The following is a 17,345-nucleotide window of genomic DNA, read 5'->3' on the forward strand; positions in this document are numbered from 1 at the left end:
TAGACAAAAAGAACACAGCATGAAATCCAGTCAATCTAAAGCACAATACACTACAAAAAAATATGGTAAGATTGGCATTCTACGTATTACAGTCATACATGGCAATCATTTTGCAATTTGCAGTGTAGGTTCCCAATAAGCTTCTTCCAGGAGCATTAAAGCAAGAGAGTCCACAGTGTTTTAGGACCCAAAGCAGTATTCTAGTTTCTTGCTTCCATTAATCTGATGAGTTTTTCTCTGAGTTCCTTTACCTTTCATGCTCCCTCCCCTCTGACTTAAACAGTCCCATTCCATCCATTATCTATGTACGCATGTTGACAGGCATTTTAATAATCCAATGAATTTTATCAGTGATTGGTATTCACAGAAACAAAATTTCCAGTGCTTTCCTTCTGAAAATTTAATTTCTATAAAGACAACTTCATCTTCAAGGCAGAGCTACACAGGTCTCCACATCCAATTGAACCATTAAGTGATACAAAATACCAAATTAAGTAAGACATTTTGCTCTCCAAAAAGATGGGAATACAGCACTGTGATGGTTCTTTTGACTTTACACAGGAACTCTGTGATAAGTGACACATTCTTAGTAAGTTATCTTATTTAGCAATACAATGTTTACAAGGGAAATGTCAAACATTGTTTCACTTGTCTGTTTAAAAAAAAAAGCCAAAGACTAACCCCAGACACAAGGAAAAGGTAATTCACCAAAGGGCCAACAAGCAGAGCACTAGTAAGATAATATATCAAATACTTATCACAAATCTTGAAGTTCAGAAGCTCTTCCCTTTGTCACATGAAATACAAAAGTTTTACTGAAAGTTTGACACATTTGCACATTCCATTCTAAATTCCTCTTTGAAATCTACCGTTTCTCTAAAAGAAGACAAGAGTAAACTATTACTTACCTAGTTGGAAGATAAAGCCCTGTACTAAAGCTGCCAAATATCTGGACCTGAAAAGAACACAGCAGGAAAACATCTTGCAATTATGAATGCTCACTTCCTTTTACTTTCACAAAACTTCATATTCTTCTCCGGTTGTTAAGGATATAGCCAGTAAAAAACTACTTTACCATATACTCTCTGTACAAGCACACTTTTTCTTAGAGATGCAACTTTAGAGAAAATTTGGCTTCTTTACCATGAAATAACTACCAATCCAGCTTGCAGGGAGTAAATTTAAGCAAGTTCTTTGCATTATTTATTTCCAGTTTGACAGACATACAAGCTTTTATCAATTTCCTTCCCTCCTGATCCTTCCTTTCCTTACAGGACAGCTTTACTGAAAGAGTTTAAGGGAAATTTTTTCCAAATTTTTATGTTTAAAAACCAGCAAGTACATCTAAACACATCATTCAGATAAATATGAATACTACAGATTTTACTGTCAAGAACAACTATGAAGTAGCAGCAGGTGTTTGTGTGTGCAAAAGCAGGCACAATGAATATACATCCACAGACCACATCAAATACTTTCAGTGAGCTTCCCATCTAAAGAATTGAGATGTTCTTCCCTCTCTGATACAGCAGAGCCCAACTCACAAGCTCACTTAATTTTTTGCCAGGCAACACAGGCCCTTTTCAGTGTTTATATCAATTTCCACAAGGTACAAAAATCTCATTATGAAGGAAAAACAGGGGTGAGGATGAAGCAGAAAAGTTTTACAGTTATTTTTAGCTCAGTGCTGTAGCCTGAGCCCTCAATGTCTGCCATGAAAGACTATGAAATCACCATGGTCTGAAACATGTTTCTGGTAGTTAATGACAATGCTACAATCTGGCAATCACAAAGGTGAAGCTAGAAATACAATTTAGAACACATTCTTTTTGAATAAGCAGAGTTATTCATTGGGTAACAAAGTGTTTGAAATTATTCCAGCTTAGATTGCAACATCTCTCAGGGAGTTAAATTTTCCCACTACAGTGGGGCTAAAGCAATTCCTTGAATGTCAAATTCATGAAGAGTACAGAAAAAATCTGCATTTAATTGCTCTTTCATAAAATATTTTGATTTTAAAATATCCACACATTCAGGACTCCTTGCAGAAATGGATACACAGGTAGTCAGTCTCAATTTATTATTCAAAATTAAATTATACAGAGACTCAATCAATTTAATAAGCTTTTACTTTAAGGAAGGCACTACTAAAAGCTTCACATACCCAGCTCTCAAAATGAAAAAACATTCAGTAAACTCATTAACCCAAAATCTAGGTTTGAAATTTCCCCACTTTTTAAAATAAATTTCCAAACACTGCAAGAACTGTGAGAGTAAGTCAATTGCCTTAAACTTGAAGAGTTACCTGTTCATTCCTAAAAGAAAGAAAGATAATAGCAAGGTTAAGTGACCCAAGCTCTACAATTTACTAGAGAAGCAAATCACAGCTGAAGTTACACTCACATCAGCGGTAGGCCAAAGATCTTTGATGACTGTTTCTATCCTTTTTACCACTTCTCTTCTCATAGCTGCTTCTTCAGGACGAGGGGACATGAAGTCATAGAAGTCAATGATTTCTTCATGTAGTCTAATGGAGAAAGTAGGATCAGTTAAAGTGGCAATTGAACTATTACCATAAATTTTACAAGAAACAGGCCATAGGCTTTATTTAATATCATCCTTAAACCAAAGAGCTCTGAACACTAACTCTAGTAGACATTTACCAAATTTCTTACTGGCTCAGCTGTGAAGGCCAAATTCAATTCCTGATTCTCAATGATTCTTTTCTTTAAAAAACAAAGCTGAGTCTTAAAAACTACATAATGATGCAAATGCGAAGCAGCACAAGATCAACCAAAGACTTGAAGCAGGTTTATTCTTCCAGCAGTTCTTACTTCTGTGTGTGTAGCAGTTTACACAGACTGCAAACAGGCCACTGGCATTAGTGAGATTTTGCAGAGGACAATAAAAAGGACATTTGAGTATTTCTTGATGTAAAAACATACAGATTGACACTCAGGCCCTTCATTAGCCATTCATTCACACAGAAAGCAACCTTCCAACTGAACTCAAAGTGAGAAATGTTAAATATATTCTCAAGTGTAAAGTACTTTTATACCAATGTTACATAAGGAGTCCTGACACTGGAACCTTATACAGCTATTAAGCCCTTTTGTTTCACATCTACCAGTACTATAGAACTCTTGCTGCCAAATTGGAGTATTCAGGTGAATGTCATGTTTGCCTTCAATGGAAAAGCATCAAGCCATGCCAAACAAAAATGCAAATAACTACCGCTGTGACATTTTCCCAAAACATATTTTTGATGTTGACGTATTTCTAAGATTTCTCTCTAACTCATGAAATGTATCTAGTTAACATCGTAGTGAAATCAAAATGCTGTCCTAAACCCAAAAATCAATCTATGGTTTATATACTTAGCCTTCCAAAAGGAAAATTTAATACCTCTCTAGTAGAACTCAACTCTTCAGCTGAGACTTTTGCAATTCATTTTACTCAGTAACTCCCCTGCTAGCAGGTAACTTCCAAGAGACCACATGCCTAATTTTTAACTGTCAGTATTCCTTCCCATACACAAAGGGATTTTCACAGCAAAGCTCAACGATACTTCCAAAAAGCATAAAAATTTTGAATTACTGTTTGCCCTTTCTCTTTTCTTAAACTGAGCCTGGACCTACAACTGAACATTTAACTATGCAGCAGATTTAACTAACATTTCAATTTGCTGATGATTTGCACTTGATTTCAACATTTTAGAGCAAGACAGAAAACACAAACTCGCATGCTCTTATTTTGTTTTGTTTATAGAAAGCATGTTTTTTTCCTACCTTTCCAAGACAAAAAGACCAATGAATAAAATACTTGAACACACCTAACAGCAATGGGGACAGCCTAAAGACTTCCTGTTCTTCTCCCTACAATAATTTGCAGTAGGCAGATACAGGGTGAAAGCAAGAAAAAGCAAGAAAAGCAAAGGGGCAGCCATCCTTCCAAGCCTCCAGTAATTTCATTTGGCATACGTTCAGGGTGAATCCCAACCTTATACCTATTAGCTCAAATAACTTAATTCCATAGATTTTTCCAGGTATTTTAGTCCATTTCTGCTTTGTTATTTGTGGCATTCAGTAAGAATTTAAGTATGCATCAGAATAAAGAGTGCTTTATTTTAAACTGCTGCCTGGCAATGATTTTATCTGATGTTTTTTCCTGGGGCAAAAAAAAAGTTGTTACTGGCAGTTCATCTCAAAACACAAGACTTCTCAGGCTCTCAATCCATTTATTTCTATCCACCAGTAGTTTTCCAAGCTACTAATCCTCATAGATTTTTGTCTCCTTTGACAAGAGGAAGTCCGAAGTTTGATCACTGCCAACCCTTTTTTGCTTGTTTTCAATTTGCACCACGTTTTCTGACAGGTGGGCAGAAACACACAGAGTCAACACGTAATTCTGCCATTCAGTCCAGGACACACACCTGTTTTCATTTTATTGTCCCTATACTTGGGAATATTACTGCTTGAGGGTACCTGAGCACATAGCTGCTCTTTAAAAGAAACCATAATGAAGGAGCTTCAAGTTGTTTTCTGAACAAAACTATCAACATAGAGCCCACTCACTGTGTGCATTCAGCCTGAATTATTTTTCTTCAGTCATGATTCTATATTTACTATTTAATTGTACCAGTAATTTTATAATCTAATGAACAATGAACTCCCACTGTGTCTGTCTGCAGTCAGCTCCAGCTTTCTATTATCCTTTCTATCCTTTTCTCACTCATTTCTTCCCTCCAGGTATTTATGAACATATCGAGCAACAGTCTTGAGTACTTCTATTTGTAACTTTTCGTTATTATAAAGTAAATAACTTATTCTTTCCTTTGGTTATTTCTAAGCACATTTCTAATCCAGCAAACCTGTAAATGTTTGGTTTTTACAAAGACTTCAAAAAGAATCTCAAACATTCTTCTGAAAAAAAAATCCAGAAGTTGTGTTATCAAACTGAACACAGGAGTATGGATTAACAATGAATCCTTCAAGAAAATGAGACCTGTGAGACACAACTAATTTAATCAAAATGTGTACTAGACCCTTTCTTTATGTTTGGTCATGCAAGAAGTTCTGGGGTTTTATGGTATCAGCCCCATCCAACCACTCCAGGAGATCTAGACATTTCTGAGGAAAAATGCATTTACAGTAGCCATCCTGCATTAAAGAAAAGAATAAAAGGGGAATTGTCTCCATCACAATCTCTACCACACACAGCACAGCCTTTCAAAAGCAGCCCCAGTGCATGAGTGAGCTCAGGAAAATAGCCAACACACAAGTACTCTCACCTTGATGCCCCACTGAGCCTCTCTTCCAATGATTAACACAATCACAATTGTTAACCACATTATGAAAGACTCAAAAGAGTGTCACTCATCACTAGTCTACATGTCCTTCCCTCATCTGCTCTTTAATATGAAGTCATATTTTCTACTTCACACTGGCAAGGCAGTACTTGGTTTAATGCTTCAATCTGCACAGGACAACAGCAGAGGTCTAGATATCAAAGCTCATTTAGAGTTCAAGCCATACTCATGGCTAATTCCCCTGAAATTCCTTAGCATATACCACAAGTCATGGGTGTATAACCAGTATTATTCTGCTGACTGGATTCAAACTCTTACTGAAATTTAAAATTGCAGTTGCCTGGAGTCAAAGCTTTCTTAAATCTCTGAAGTCCTCCTCTGACAGAAAGCAATTAGTTCACTTAGCTCTTACTACATGGTCTGTGTTCCGCCTGGTGCCCTTTCACGTCTCTCTCTGAGCCCTACTGACTCTGACAAGTTTCTTGCTTCTGATGTGCAAGACTTTCAGGTCTTAATGCATTTGCCAAAACAGTTCTCAACCCTCTGTCTTAAAAGACTTATATTTTGCTTGCTCTTCCCAGTTTTCCTTAATTCAACAGTTTCTGCTTCTTAGAGATCATCTTCTTGGTCTCAGTCCTTCTGGATAAGAATCAATGCTATACTCACACTCATCATACAGCAGTACAACCACTGTAGCATTTGACTTTCTGGTTTACACCTGAAGAAGCTTCTCAAAGCACAGATGCTTTTTTTTTAATTTAATGTTACAGTAGTTTGCATTTTTGTAAACACCTTAGCTCAGATAAAGTTATTGGAACACTGTCACAAAAAATCCCCAACTCTCATTTATATAAAACAAGATCCTGTATGCTGCTCAGGACTAATCCCAGTATAACTCCTTACTAGCTGAAAGAATAATGCAGAGTCTGAAAAAAACAGATAACCATGGAACAGTCAGCCAGCCAATGCAGGAATAGTTTTTACTTAAGTATTTTGTCCATGTACCCTCTATGATTTTCATAAGCACTTTTTAAGTCAGGACTGTGACATTATTTTAACCATTAGGAACACAATTTCCATCTGCAGCACATGATGTACATGCAGATACAAGTGACATCCTAACTCCTCTTTTTTTTATAGAGCTTCCCTCAACATATAGACAAGTCAGTCTTCTCAATTTCCTTCAGGCTTCTTAAAGAATTTGGATTCCCAACAGCATCACAGCACCTAGCAATCTCCTGTAGCATTTTAAGATGCCTATTGTATTACTTCACTAGCAAATGTAGGCCTTCTAATCAACTTTTTCACAAGACAGCTCTACTGTATTTATGGAAATACTGGGAAAGAAACTTGTTGGTAAGCTATAACTGTACTCTTACCTAATATAAGATGGCAAAGATTAAAACACAGGAATGAAGAAGAGAGGCTACTTGTACTTGCTAGATTATTCAGGTTGCTAATTTTAACAGCCTGGAGGAACCTACCATTTACTGATGTTATTACTGCTAAGCACAACGAGCATCTGCTGCTTACAGGCTGAACTACTGCAACAAAATTAACATCTTCTGTTTATCAAAAAATTATCCCCTCTACTGTTCAAGGAAATGCAGGCACTCTTCTAGCCTCTAGGTTAAAATAACACTCAGGTGACATTCTCAGACTTTTGCAATGTTTTTCTTCAAAGGCAGGTTTCTAAGAAAGGAGATCATTCATTTTACTCATTTACTGCAAATATTATTATACATAAGATTGACTTATTACTTCAAGGGCTAACTTCAATGCAGTAAAATGAATTTCTCAAACATCATCAACAAACTAGAAGATAAATTAAAACCTACAGTGACTTTGTTCCCTCAAGTAAGCATCTGGTTCCTTTTCAACATGATTACACTACTAAGCACATTAATTTATTCTAAAGGAACAGTACAAACATGATTGCATCTTTTATGTGGAACAACTAACACTTTTTAAAAATATATTCTTTACTGAGTATTTTTCTAGCTGAAGGCTAATATATCATCCATGTATCCTTATAAAAGGAAAGAATAGATGCCACAGTTAAAGCATGGGGGTCTAATACTAGGGATGTGTAGAAAATGGGGATGTATACACAGCATCTCAAAAGAATCTCTGTTGAAATAAAGGTTGAAATAAAATCATAGAATACATTCCCTCAATGAAGCAGGAATTCCAAAACATGTGCGACTTCACTGTCTCAAGACTAAATGATGAAATGCATGTCAGTCACTGCATATATTTTAGAAAACTGTTGAACTGTACCTTCCTTCACCTATGACTAGGGCAAAGCCCAATTGCATTATCATGGAAACGCAGGTGAAATCTCACACTACAACAATCAAATGCATTCAATGGTTGAAATCACTCAATCAGTCTTACAGTCTAAAACTAAAGAATACCCTTCAGCAAAATAAAGGAGGAGATATATAGATATATATACATATCTATATATAGACACACAGAGACAGAGCGTGTGAAAGCAAGGATGCATTCTGAGACAGACTTCTCCCAGTATGATCTAAGATTAAGACATCTGCAAAAGGGGCTAAAATACAGCTATGACCAAGAAGAGATGAACTACAGTTCTTCACATTCCCACTCACAACACCCATCAGATGCCTTTACCTGTGTATACTAGTCCTCCTCAACAGCAGTAAGGCTCAGGCAGCACTACTACTACTCTATGCCCTATGCAATGTTCTAAGCTTACAGATGAGAAAAAACTATGAAAACACAGTGATACATTCACAGACCATACTGCTGCAACAAATTAGTCTCATACTACTACATTACTCAGACAGCAATTAACTTTGTCACTGTAATTGTATGGAAGGCAGCAAACATACAGTGACTGCCAGAATAAAAAAAAAAAAAAAATCCCAACTATACTTATGAATCTGAGCTCTGAAATATTTTACAGACAGGTACCCTAAACACCAAACTCAAATAAGAATTGAGCTTACTTTGCAAGTTAGCTACAAAGGAGAGATAGGAAGAAAAAAGTAACCACAGAACAAATATACTGTACATTTTCCACAAGAGATCATATTGTTCTTATTGCCTCTCTAAGCTTTCTCTTTGGCCCAGAGTCATGCAAGTCAGAGCCTATCCTAACTTCAGACCAAGTTTCTTGCCAATTTGATTTTACCTCTTAAGAACACCTTGACAGTTGATGCATTCAAGAAACTAAGTTTGTTGGATTGATTTACACAGCAAATTTCCAGACCTAAGTAACAATTTGTCTGCATTTTGAAGAAAATCAGAAACTAAAATATTTTTGCAAACTACATCAATCCAATAAAACTCAACCAATTACCTTATTAATGGCTGGATGGGCTCTGAAAAAGCTGCATGATAAAAAAATTAAAAATAAGCAGATGTACATCTCCAATTCAATATATGGCAATGTAGATCTGCTACATAAGCTTCTGAAGTGCATTACTCCTCACCTGGACTGATGGACCTCCCTACACCACCAAGAAAACATCACAATCATTTTGTTGCACCAGCGAAGGAGAATGCCATATATTAAACCTTGGGACTGAATCAGCAAGCTTGCTATGCCAATAAATAGAACCACTAAACCCTGAAATTCCTGTCTTAATACCATTCTTTTCCAAATGCTCAAAGATAGCAAGTGATTAACATCCCAGACAAGTCAGACTGCAACAGCAGAAACATTTTAGTGATGAGAGACTAATTTAGCCCATGTAGATCAGGTATTCATTACATCAGGTTAGCCACTGAAACATTAAAGAGAAGCAACTCTTGACATAATTCTCAGCAGCAGACTCTAACTCAAAATGCGCCCATCAAAGCACTACTGGCAACAAACCCTTCACATTTAAAGTCAGCATCTCTGCAAGGCAAAAAAAGGCTAGAAAAGTCTTTCCTGGATTTAAGTACTGCTGTAGTTTGCCATATAACAGAGGAAGCTCCTTCAAAATCATAACCAAAAGAACAATGTGTTTCAGTGTTCTAAAGATATCACACTGGTTGTTTAGTGTGCATCACTAATCAGGTTTTAGGGGGAATAAGAGCTTTTACTACTTTGCAATAGGATTCCATCAGAAGATGTCTTCAGGAATCCTGAAGTCATGTACAAAGCAGGAAAAGAGGATTGGAAGATTAAGGATATCCAAAACGATTTTGAGGAACAACTTAACAAGATGCAAAGCGATGACTGAGAAAGACCAAACTAGTTCAGGAGCCCAAAAACCTGCTTCTGTTAAGTGAATTAAGTTATCAGTACAGAGAAAGTTAAGTGATCCAAATGCATGATATGTGAAGAAGTTAGCATTTAATTTTTTTTTTAATTCCTCAGGGACTTCCCTGATCCACAACTATGAAAGAAGAACTTGTCCCAAACTTTTAAAGAGAAAATACTTCACAGCAAAACCTATTCCTGGTAATTCAGTATTCACCAAAAGTCATACTGACTCGATACTGCATTTGTACCAGAACAATAAGTAGTTATCTTTCTGTTTTTAATTTAAAAGGATTAGCTTTGACATTCAAAATAGTCAAAGTAAAATAGTCAAAGTATCCTAAAGCAGAACCAAGGCAATAAATGAACAGCTATGACTATATCAAGATGCTAATATAACTATCATGAATGGAAGTAGTGTCTTAAAAAAAAAAAAAACAAAAAAAAAAAAAAAACCAACATTCAGAGCTACTTGGAAGAATCAGAGAACCACACAGAAAAATCTATCATTTTCTTGGATTTCCAATTTCCAAATGGTATTTAACAATGGCCCCATACACCCTTATGCAGGCTTATGAAGAAATTAAGCTGACATGGGATGAGGGAAAAGACCCTTCATATAGATAAAGAAATGTTTTAACCAGGAAACAAGCAGCTGGAACTCTTAGCTTCCATATTAAAGGAAGATCACAAGTGAAGCCTCCAAGCACAAAAACATCAGACAAGTCCCATGCTAGTAATAAGGAGACAGAGTACAAGATAGAACAAGATAGCCCAAGATGCAGGAATACTGTGACACTATCACTCACAGGTATGGTTCATATGAGTCCCAAAGATAAAGCAGGGACTCCAAAGCATACAGGAGATAAACATCTAGAGGCAGGAAACAGTTTCAATACAAGAAATTATTTAACAGACTAGAAAACAAACAACTGTCAGGTGATTCAACTTCCCCCCTCCTCCTTTTTCAAGTCCCCTGCAAAAAGCACTCAAGGTTTGCCTCTGTAATGCACAGACCTGCAACTGGCAGCCACTATAACCCCAGTGACAGCCTCAGGAAAAAAAAAGAAACAACAAAAAAACCCCATCATTACATAATGCATAGCTTTACTGAGAAACATCTTCCCACAGGTCATTGCTAATCCCAAATCATAAAAGATCAAGGCAAGACACATTCATACACAAAATCTACAATCAGCATAACAATGCACTGCCTATAACTCAGGTAGTCCAAGAACCACTAATAATTTAAAGCTGGGAAATACTTCCAGAAAATATCACCACAAGCTCATGTTGATATATTCTTTTCCCAATATTTGGCACTGGCCTCTAAGGGTCTCACCCAGTACAGCTGTTGATGTTCTTAGTGCCAGCTGTCACTACTGCCAAAGCCTAACAACTGGCAAAAACACCATGAAGCTGATGCCAGGATTAAACTGTTCCAAACATGTCCCATTCTCCTTTACACACAGATGTGAGCACCTGTCATGCAAGGCCTTCTCATGTTTTACTACTGTAGCTCAGCTTTTCTGACCTCTAGTACCTCTGGTGACTCTGGAGCCTACTGCTGCCAAAACATTCCTTTCATTCCACTCCCCACAGCATCAGTCTCTAACTCTTCAAAAGGTACCCACTGTGCATGGAAATTTTGTGCTTTACCAAGGCAACTTACTTGACCACAGAAAAAGAGATGTTCTGTTCCTCTGGACAATTCATCCAGCAGGTACCCTGGAACTTCCCTTCATACCAAGCTTCAGGCATGAAAACAGTCCATTTAACTACATCCTGATGCTCTCTCCAGAAATTTACTATGACTAACAGGCAACTACTTCCACACTTCTCCTTGCATATGCTCCAGCATATACTGCCTACTTCTACCCTGACGCTATAGTCAAGCAAAACAAGAATTGAGTGTAACATGCCAACATGACCTGCCTCCTACATCAACACTTCCACTACAGGTGTTCACCTAGCACCACAGACAGCAGACACCAAGGACTGGACAGCAGTGTGGTCGAAGCAGAGTCCACTGTGTTGATTCTTTACTAGAAGGTGCTGGAGCAAGACAGCACTGTTAAGTGCAGGGAGAAGTTGAGAATAACCACCCTAGGGAGACCCCTTAAGCCCTAACAAGTGCTGGACATCTCACTGCAGACAGTAAAGGCTTCACAGCATTTCCAAAGTCTACATTCTTTCAGCTCAAAGTACAAGAAAACAAAATTTGCAGAAGGGGCTGACAATGTGGCATGCCCACACATTAATTTGTATCTGACAGCTCTGACAGCAGGGTAATAAGAAGAAAGGGTTGACAAACATGCAACTGCAGCTATGCACAGCTCTGCATGCAAGGGATTTTTAATAGCGCACTGCACTAAACTGTAATTAAATTTATCTGAGTTAAAGTTCTGAAATATATCAAAAAATGCAAAAAAACCCTGTAAGACTGGAATTACAAACACTGCTTACAGGTGAAGAAATAAAGACAATCTAATATAAGCTTAGCATAGAGGCGCACCACCGTATCTCTAGACATCACTTTTTGTGCACAGTATCATTCAGCTGCAAACTGGTGAACACTGATCAAGTCTACTGTAGAAGCACTGCCATAAGCTTACCTTGCTTAGGAGAACTCTCCCCAAGTACCTGCTGTAGTCATTAGGGAATGCTGCCCTGAATCTTCCTTCAGCATAAGGAAATGTGGAGGTCTTGGTGCTCTTGTACTCTACAGCAGAACTTGTCATTATCAAGAGAGAGTTAAAGGCAACAGCTATATAGGGGGGAAAATGAATGTAGGAAGTCATCAGACACTGTGCAACACTAATTAGCCCAGGCAGAGCACCATTCCAACGTATCATAACAGTTCTGGTCCCAAACTAATCCTCAACAAGCCACTTTTGCTGTTTCTGCACAGCACTGTAATGTGCCAAGCAGATATGCCAGGTATTTCAGTACTAATCTCATTCAACATCTGCAATTACACTGAATACTTAGTTGAAAGTATTAAGCAGTACAGACTCATACTGTTAAAAATGCTTTAATTTTTTTAACTTACTTTGTAAAATTCATATTAAGAAATAAAATAATTAAATCTGATGTAATTTTATACTATTCACAAGCTATTAGCTGCATCTTCAGAGAAAGCACTCCATTAGCTGTGCTTCCAAACAAAAGCAGTAAAGCCTTAGCAAAAAGTTTAGAATAGCTTGACGCCATCTTTTGAAGTAATATTCAAGCCCTTCTAAACTCTCTGGATACTTAAATTACTCAGATATATTTAAGATACTGACTTTACAGAAATAGAAGGTATTTGCTGAGCAAAGAATGCACACCCTAAGAGGCTAGATGTAGATTTTACATACAAGAGGATACTTTACAGTACCAAGAAATAACATGCACTTCTGAACATCAGTCACAACAGCTTGAATTAACCTCATAATATTAAAGGCTACTTCTCTGTAAGAAAAGTATCTTGCATCTGAAACCAATCATTTTGTCATATGTAGTCCTAAACTAAACCCAGGCACATAGGAATTTACACTGTTGCTATATTAATCACACTGTTGAAGCACTGGAATAAATATGGCTTCAATCTCCTCACTCCTTACCTTCCAAAATTCTGTTAAAAGCATGACATGGGACAATCTAGGGCATCCGAAAGAACAGCTATAGGATGAAATCTAATCAAACATAGCTTTTCACACTTGTGTTTTATGGGAAAAATTTCCTTTACAAAGACTGTCATGCTGCTTTCAAAGTGGTGAAAGCATGAGGCCAAGGGAAAAAATGAATTATGTACATAAAACAGAGGAAAACACAGCACTTACACAGTATTCCTAAACATCACCACACCTACCATCACAAAGCCACTGACTACGAGCAGTGTGAATAAAGCAATGACTTGCAGTGCTACAGACCATCCTCAGCTCTGAATGAGAAAGCAGGAGAGCACAGTACTGCTTCAAAGCAGGCAATTCATCAGAAGCAGGACTGCAGCCTGGGAGAGGGCTAACAGAGATTACCCTGCTTACTCTGTTACCAGAAGACAATACAGTAACACTCTGAGCCACTGCGTATCACTTGGAAATTTCATCATGTTGTAGAAAAGCATTCTTTTACAAGCAATATTCACAGCAGAGTAAGCTCCACCATTCATGTACAGGGTAAGCATAAGAGCACCTATGATCAAGTCCTTCCTCCTCTAATCAATGCCCAAACCAGACTGCAGCTGAAGATTTTCAGGACCACATTTTTCAACAGTTGCATATACTAGGATGGCAACACTGAAGATGCTCTGTCAACAGATGATGAGTTATCAAAGAGATACTTCAGGACCCCGGTGACAGTTCCAGGGAACAGCAGGCAACTAAAGGAACATAAGGGATCCACAAGAAACTCCTGTAGGGATCTGTCCCCATCCCAGCCTTTTCAGTGCATTTTCATTTGAATTGCCAAACAATACACAAGCCAGGCTTCAGGAGAAAGTTAAGCTCACCACTAAACAGGAATTACTGCAGAAAATAGATACCTAAATCCATTAGAGAAAATATTCTTATTTCAATCATGCAAGCACTTAGTAAAAAATTACTAACACTAAAGAGGAAATTGTTTAAGAATATACACTTGTTCAAGGTTCTACTACCTTAGGTAGCAGAACTCAAACTTTAAGGCAGAAACTGCTTGCCATATTCAGGCCTATGGTTTCAAGATTCATGCTCTCCTTCAGCACTAGTTAGTTCCCTACTACTTTCAGGAATGCTCTGGAACTACAGGATCACACATGCTGCAGTTACTGGTATCCCACTGCCAGAATCAGGTCCCACTTTTGTAACAGAGATCCTTGACAGAAGATCAGGAAACACAGCTTCCACTTTCAAAGATATTTAGCAAAAACTTGTCATTAACACATCAGCAAAAGAACTACCTACATTACAGAACTGAATAGTGCACCTGAATCTCAACTAAACAATTTTGTTGTGTATGGATTCTCTAGAAACTCATACTTGAAGAGTGGCATGGCCACTATTACATGAAAGCTGAAAGAAAACAAAGACAGAAGATGAAAAACAAAGTTATGTGAATGGCACAGGTGGTGCTGCCTAACAGCTACAGGACAGGACTTGCAACGTTTGGATTTGATTCACAGGTTTGCCTTTTGCCATAGAACAGGTGGATGAACTCAGGCTGCTCCTTCCTCCACCTGCCTGGAGATCTGCCTCACTTACACTGATATAACTTAAATTAAAAAGTTAACTCAGTGCTCTACCACATCTCTACGAAAACAAAAAAATACAGCTTCACACTATTTTAAAGATACTACTGGAACTTGAGACACATAAACTTCTTAGTATAGGACTCAAAGCTCCTAGTGCAAGATACCTCTTGAAGAATTCAAGCTTCCTGTAAGAAATTTGAATTTTTAGTGTCAGTCTGGAATTAAAAAGCAGTAGTCACAAGTCTTGTCCTCCCCCTCTTGAGATTATGGTTTGCAAAAACATAACTTTAGAAATGTATTTTAATACTTCTTCGTAACTTTTCACATACTCAACACCTGACAGTACTATATGAGAAGTACTACAAAGAGAAAAGGAAAACACGGTCCTTAAGTTAAATCTCTCACTTAAAAATCCCCAGCTCATACCCTGTTATCTTTAGCTATTTCCCCTCTACAAATATGCAATGGCTTTAGTCCACAGGCATCCAAGGGTCTTGATGTTATGATGTTCCAAGAAACTATTTTTGAAGTGACATCAGAAATCTGCTACAGTCAGTCAATGCAGCTATCACTTTTTCCAAGAATAAAATAACCTTAACTTTAGAAAGTAACATTTCCCCTTGACTGAATGAAATTTGACAGGTGAAATACAGCAATCTCACAGAGCATCCCAGACACGCTTTGTTTAATTTTAGTCCCTTCTCCATGCTGATCAGATCAAATTGAATACTCGGCCTTACTAACTACCCATTTATATGAGAAAGGCATGGCTTACAAGAGAGGGTAAGCTTCATAAAAACGTTCTCTCCAAAAAGACTGGATTTCTGTACAGGTATTGGCTGGCTCAATTTATCCTAGAGCTAAAACACACTTGAGAGAAATGTTCTAAGACTACACTGACTTTCATGTCTATCTCAGACAGAACTCGGCACCTCCCTTTCAAGTGATGATGCTAACACTCCCCAAGCTTGCTGTAGCCTAAGCAGAGGCATTTAAAAATTAACACAAAGGTTTTGAGTTCCTCTGAACGGAAGCCTTCCACTTCCCCCTTACAATCTAAACTGAGACCTAGTAGCTCTGACAAGCATCCTGCACACATCCTTGCTTTAATTATTGTAGGTGACCTCTGATAATGGCCTGACAACTTCACCTCTCAACCTATTACAAAGTAAGGCCTAACTCCTTGCATATACGGGTTCCCTCGCACTGCGTGAATCGCTGCTTCGGCCAAGAGCCACCCAGCCGGCACAGACCAAGGTGATTTACAAAAGGGCACGGGTTTGTGCCCCGCCGTCCCCTGCCATCGGCCTCCCTGCCACGGCCGGCTCCAGAAGAGCTCGTGTGATCCCAACCCACCGCCCCCCTTTCCCGGAGGGGCCGCAGGAAGGAGGCGGCCGAGGCCCCCCTTCCCTGTGGGGCTGCAGCAGCCCCCGGGGCCCCGGCTGCTCACCCCTGCACGCCCGGGCTGTATTTCCTGGTCTTCCAGGGGGTGCCGGGGCTCTGCAGCGCTGGCTGAGGCGACTGCCGCTGCTGGTGGGGGGAGTTGTTGACGGCGACGCCGCGGCTGCCGGAGAGCAGGTAATTCATCCCATAGGTGCTGGCTTTATTCTCCCGTTTCCTGCGGCCCGGGTGGTACTGGTGCTGCTGGGGAGACGCCGGAGGCGGGTGCGGGCTGCGCGCCGGGTGCGGCGGCTGGTGGTGCCCATTCACAGCGTTCACTTTGTTCTCGTGGAAGTTAAAAAACTCCCCGGGTCCAGCCCCGCTGCCCAGCAGCCCGGGAGGAGCCACCGCCACCGCCCGGGGGCCGCCGGAGGAAGAGGAGGAGCCGCCGCCTCCGCCACCGCTGCACGATCCCGAGGAGGAGAAGCCGGGGCTCTCGGTGCCGGACTCCACCGACGAGCAGGAGGACGAGGAAGACACTGAAGGCGACTTCTGCAGCCGCCGCCCTCCCTCGCCGCCGCCGTTCACCGCCGCGGGGCCGCCGGCGACAGCGGGCACCAGTCCGGTCAGCAGGGCCGGCGGGGAAGGCGAAGGCGACGGCGGCGAGGAAGAGGAGCAGCAGGCGCCGGGCGCCCCGAGCCGCACGCAGCCGTGCCCGCGGGGCGGAGAGGCGGCAGAGTCCAGCGCCGGGGAGTTGAGGCAGAGGTAGTGCGGGAAGCTGGCGCCGCCCCGGCCCCCCACGCCCTGCGAGGTCTCCCAGATCTGCATCCACAGCGCATTCGCGGGTCCTTTCTGCTCGGGCTGGATCCAGGCCACGCGGGGATCCATCCACGCCCGCCCGCCGCCGCCGCCGCCGTCCCTCACTACCCGGCCAGAGCTCCGCGCCGCCGCCCGCTCACCGCCCGCTCCCTCGCTCGCTCGGCCCGGCAGCGGCGCTAGGAGCGGCCCGGCAGCAGCGGCATGTGTCGCGGGGAGGAGGGAGCGAGCGAGGGCGGCAGGGCGGCCGGAGGCAGAGCCGGGCGAGGCGAGCGCGGCTCGGGAGGAAGCGAAGGCGGCGCAAACTGTACCCGGCGCTGCCCGGAGCGCTCCGCTCGCCGTTCCAATGTGGCGTGTCCCCCTCGCCAGGGCCAGAAGCGGCACTGCGCATGTCCCGCAGATTT

At 40.5% G+C, this 17,345-nt stretch overlaps 1 protein-coding gene across 5 annotated transcripts in view; it reads right to left on the minus strand.

Moving 5' to 3' along the window:
• TENT4A (terminal nucleotidyltransferase 4A) overlaps nucleotides 1–17,345 on the minus strand; it is a 58,914-nt gene extending 41,569 nt beyond the window's left edge. The window contains exons 1-3 of one of the 5 annotated variants that reach the window (XM_038127321.1): nucleotides 16,196–17,342; nucleotides 2,404–2,527; nucleotides 909–955 (exon numbers count right to left, since the gene is read on the minus strand). In XM_038127321.1, coding sequence (XP_037983249.1) covers nucleotides 909–955; nucleotides 2,404–2,527; nucleotides 16,196–17,013 — 989 coding nt within the window. In that variant the 5' untranslated portion in view covers nucleotides 17,014–17,342. Of the gene's footprint in view, nucleotides 1–908; nucleotides 956–2,403; nucleotides 2,528–16,195 lie in introns of all 5 variants that reach the window. The other 4 variants (XM_038127322.1, XM_038127326.1, XM_038127325.1 and 1 more) reach the window with 4 other exon arrangements.

This window comes from Motacilla alba, chromosome 2 (genome assembly GCF_015832195.1).
Source record: "Motacilla alba alba isolate MOTALB_02 chromosome 2, Motacilla_alba_V1.0_pri, whole genome shotgun sequence".
NCBI classification, from domain to species: Eukaryota; Metazoa; Chordata; class Aves; order Passeriformes; family Motacillidae; genus Motacilla; species Motacilla alba.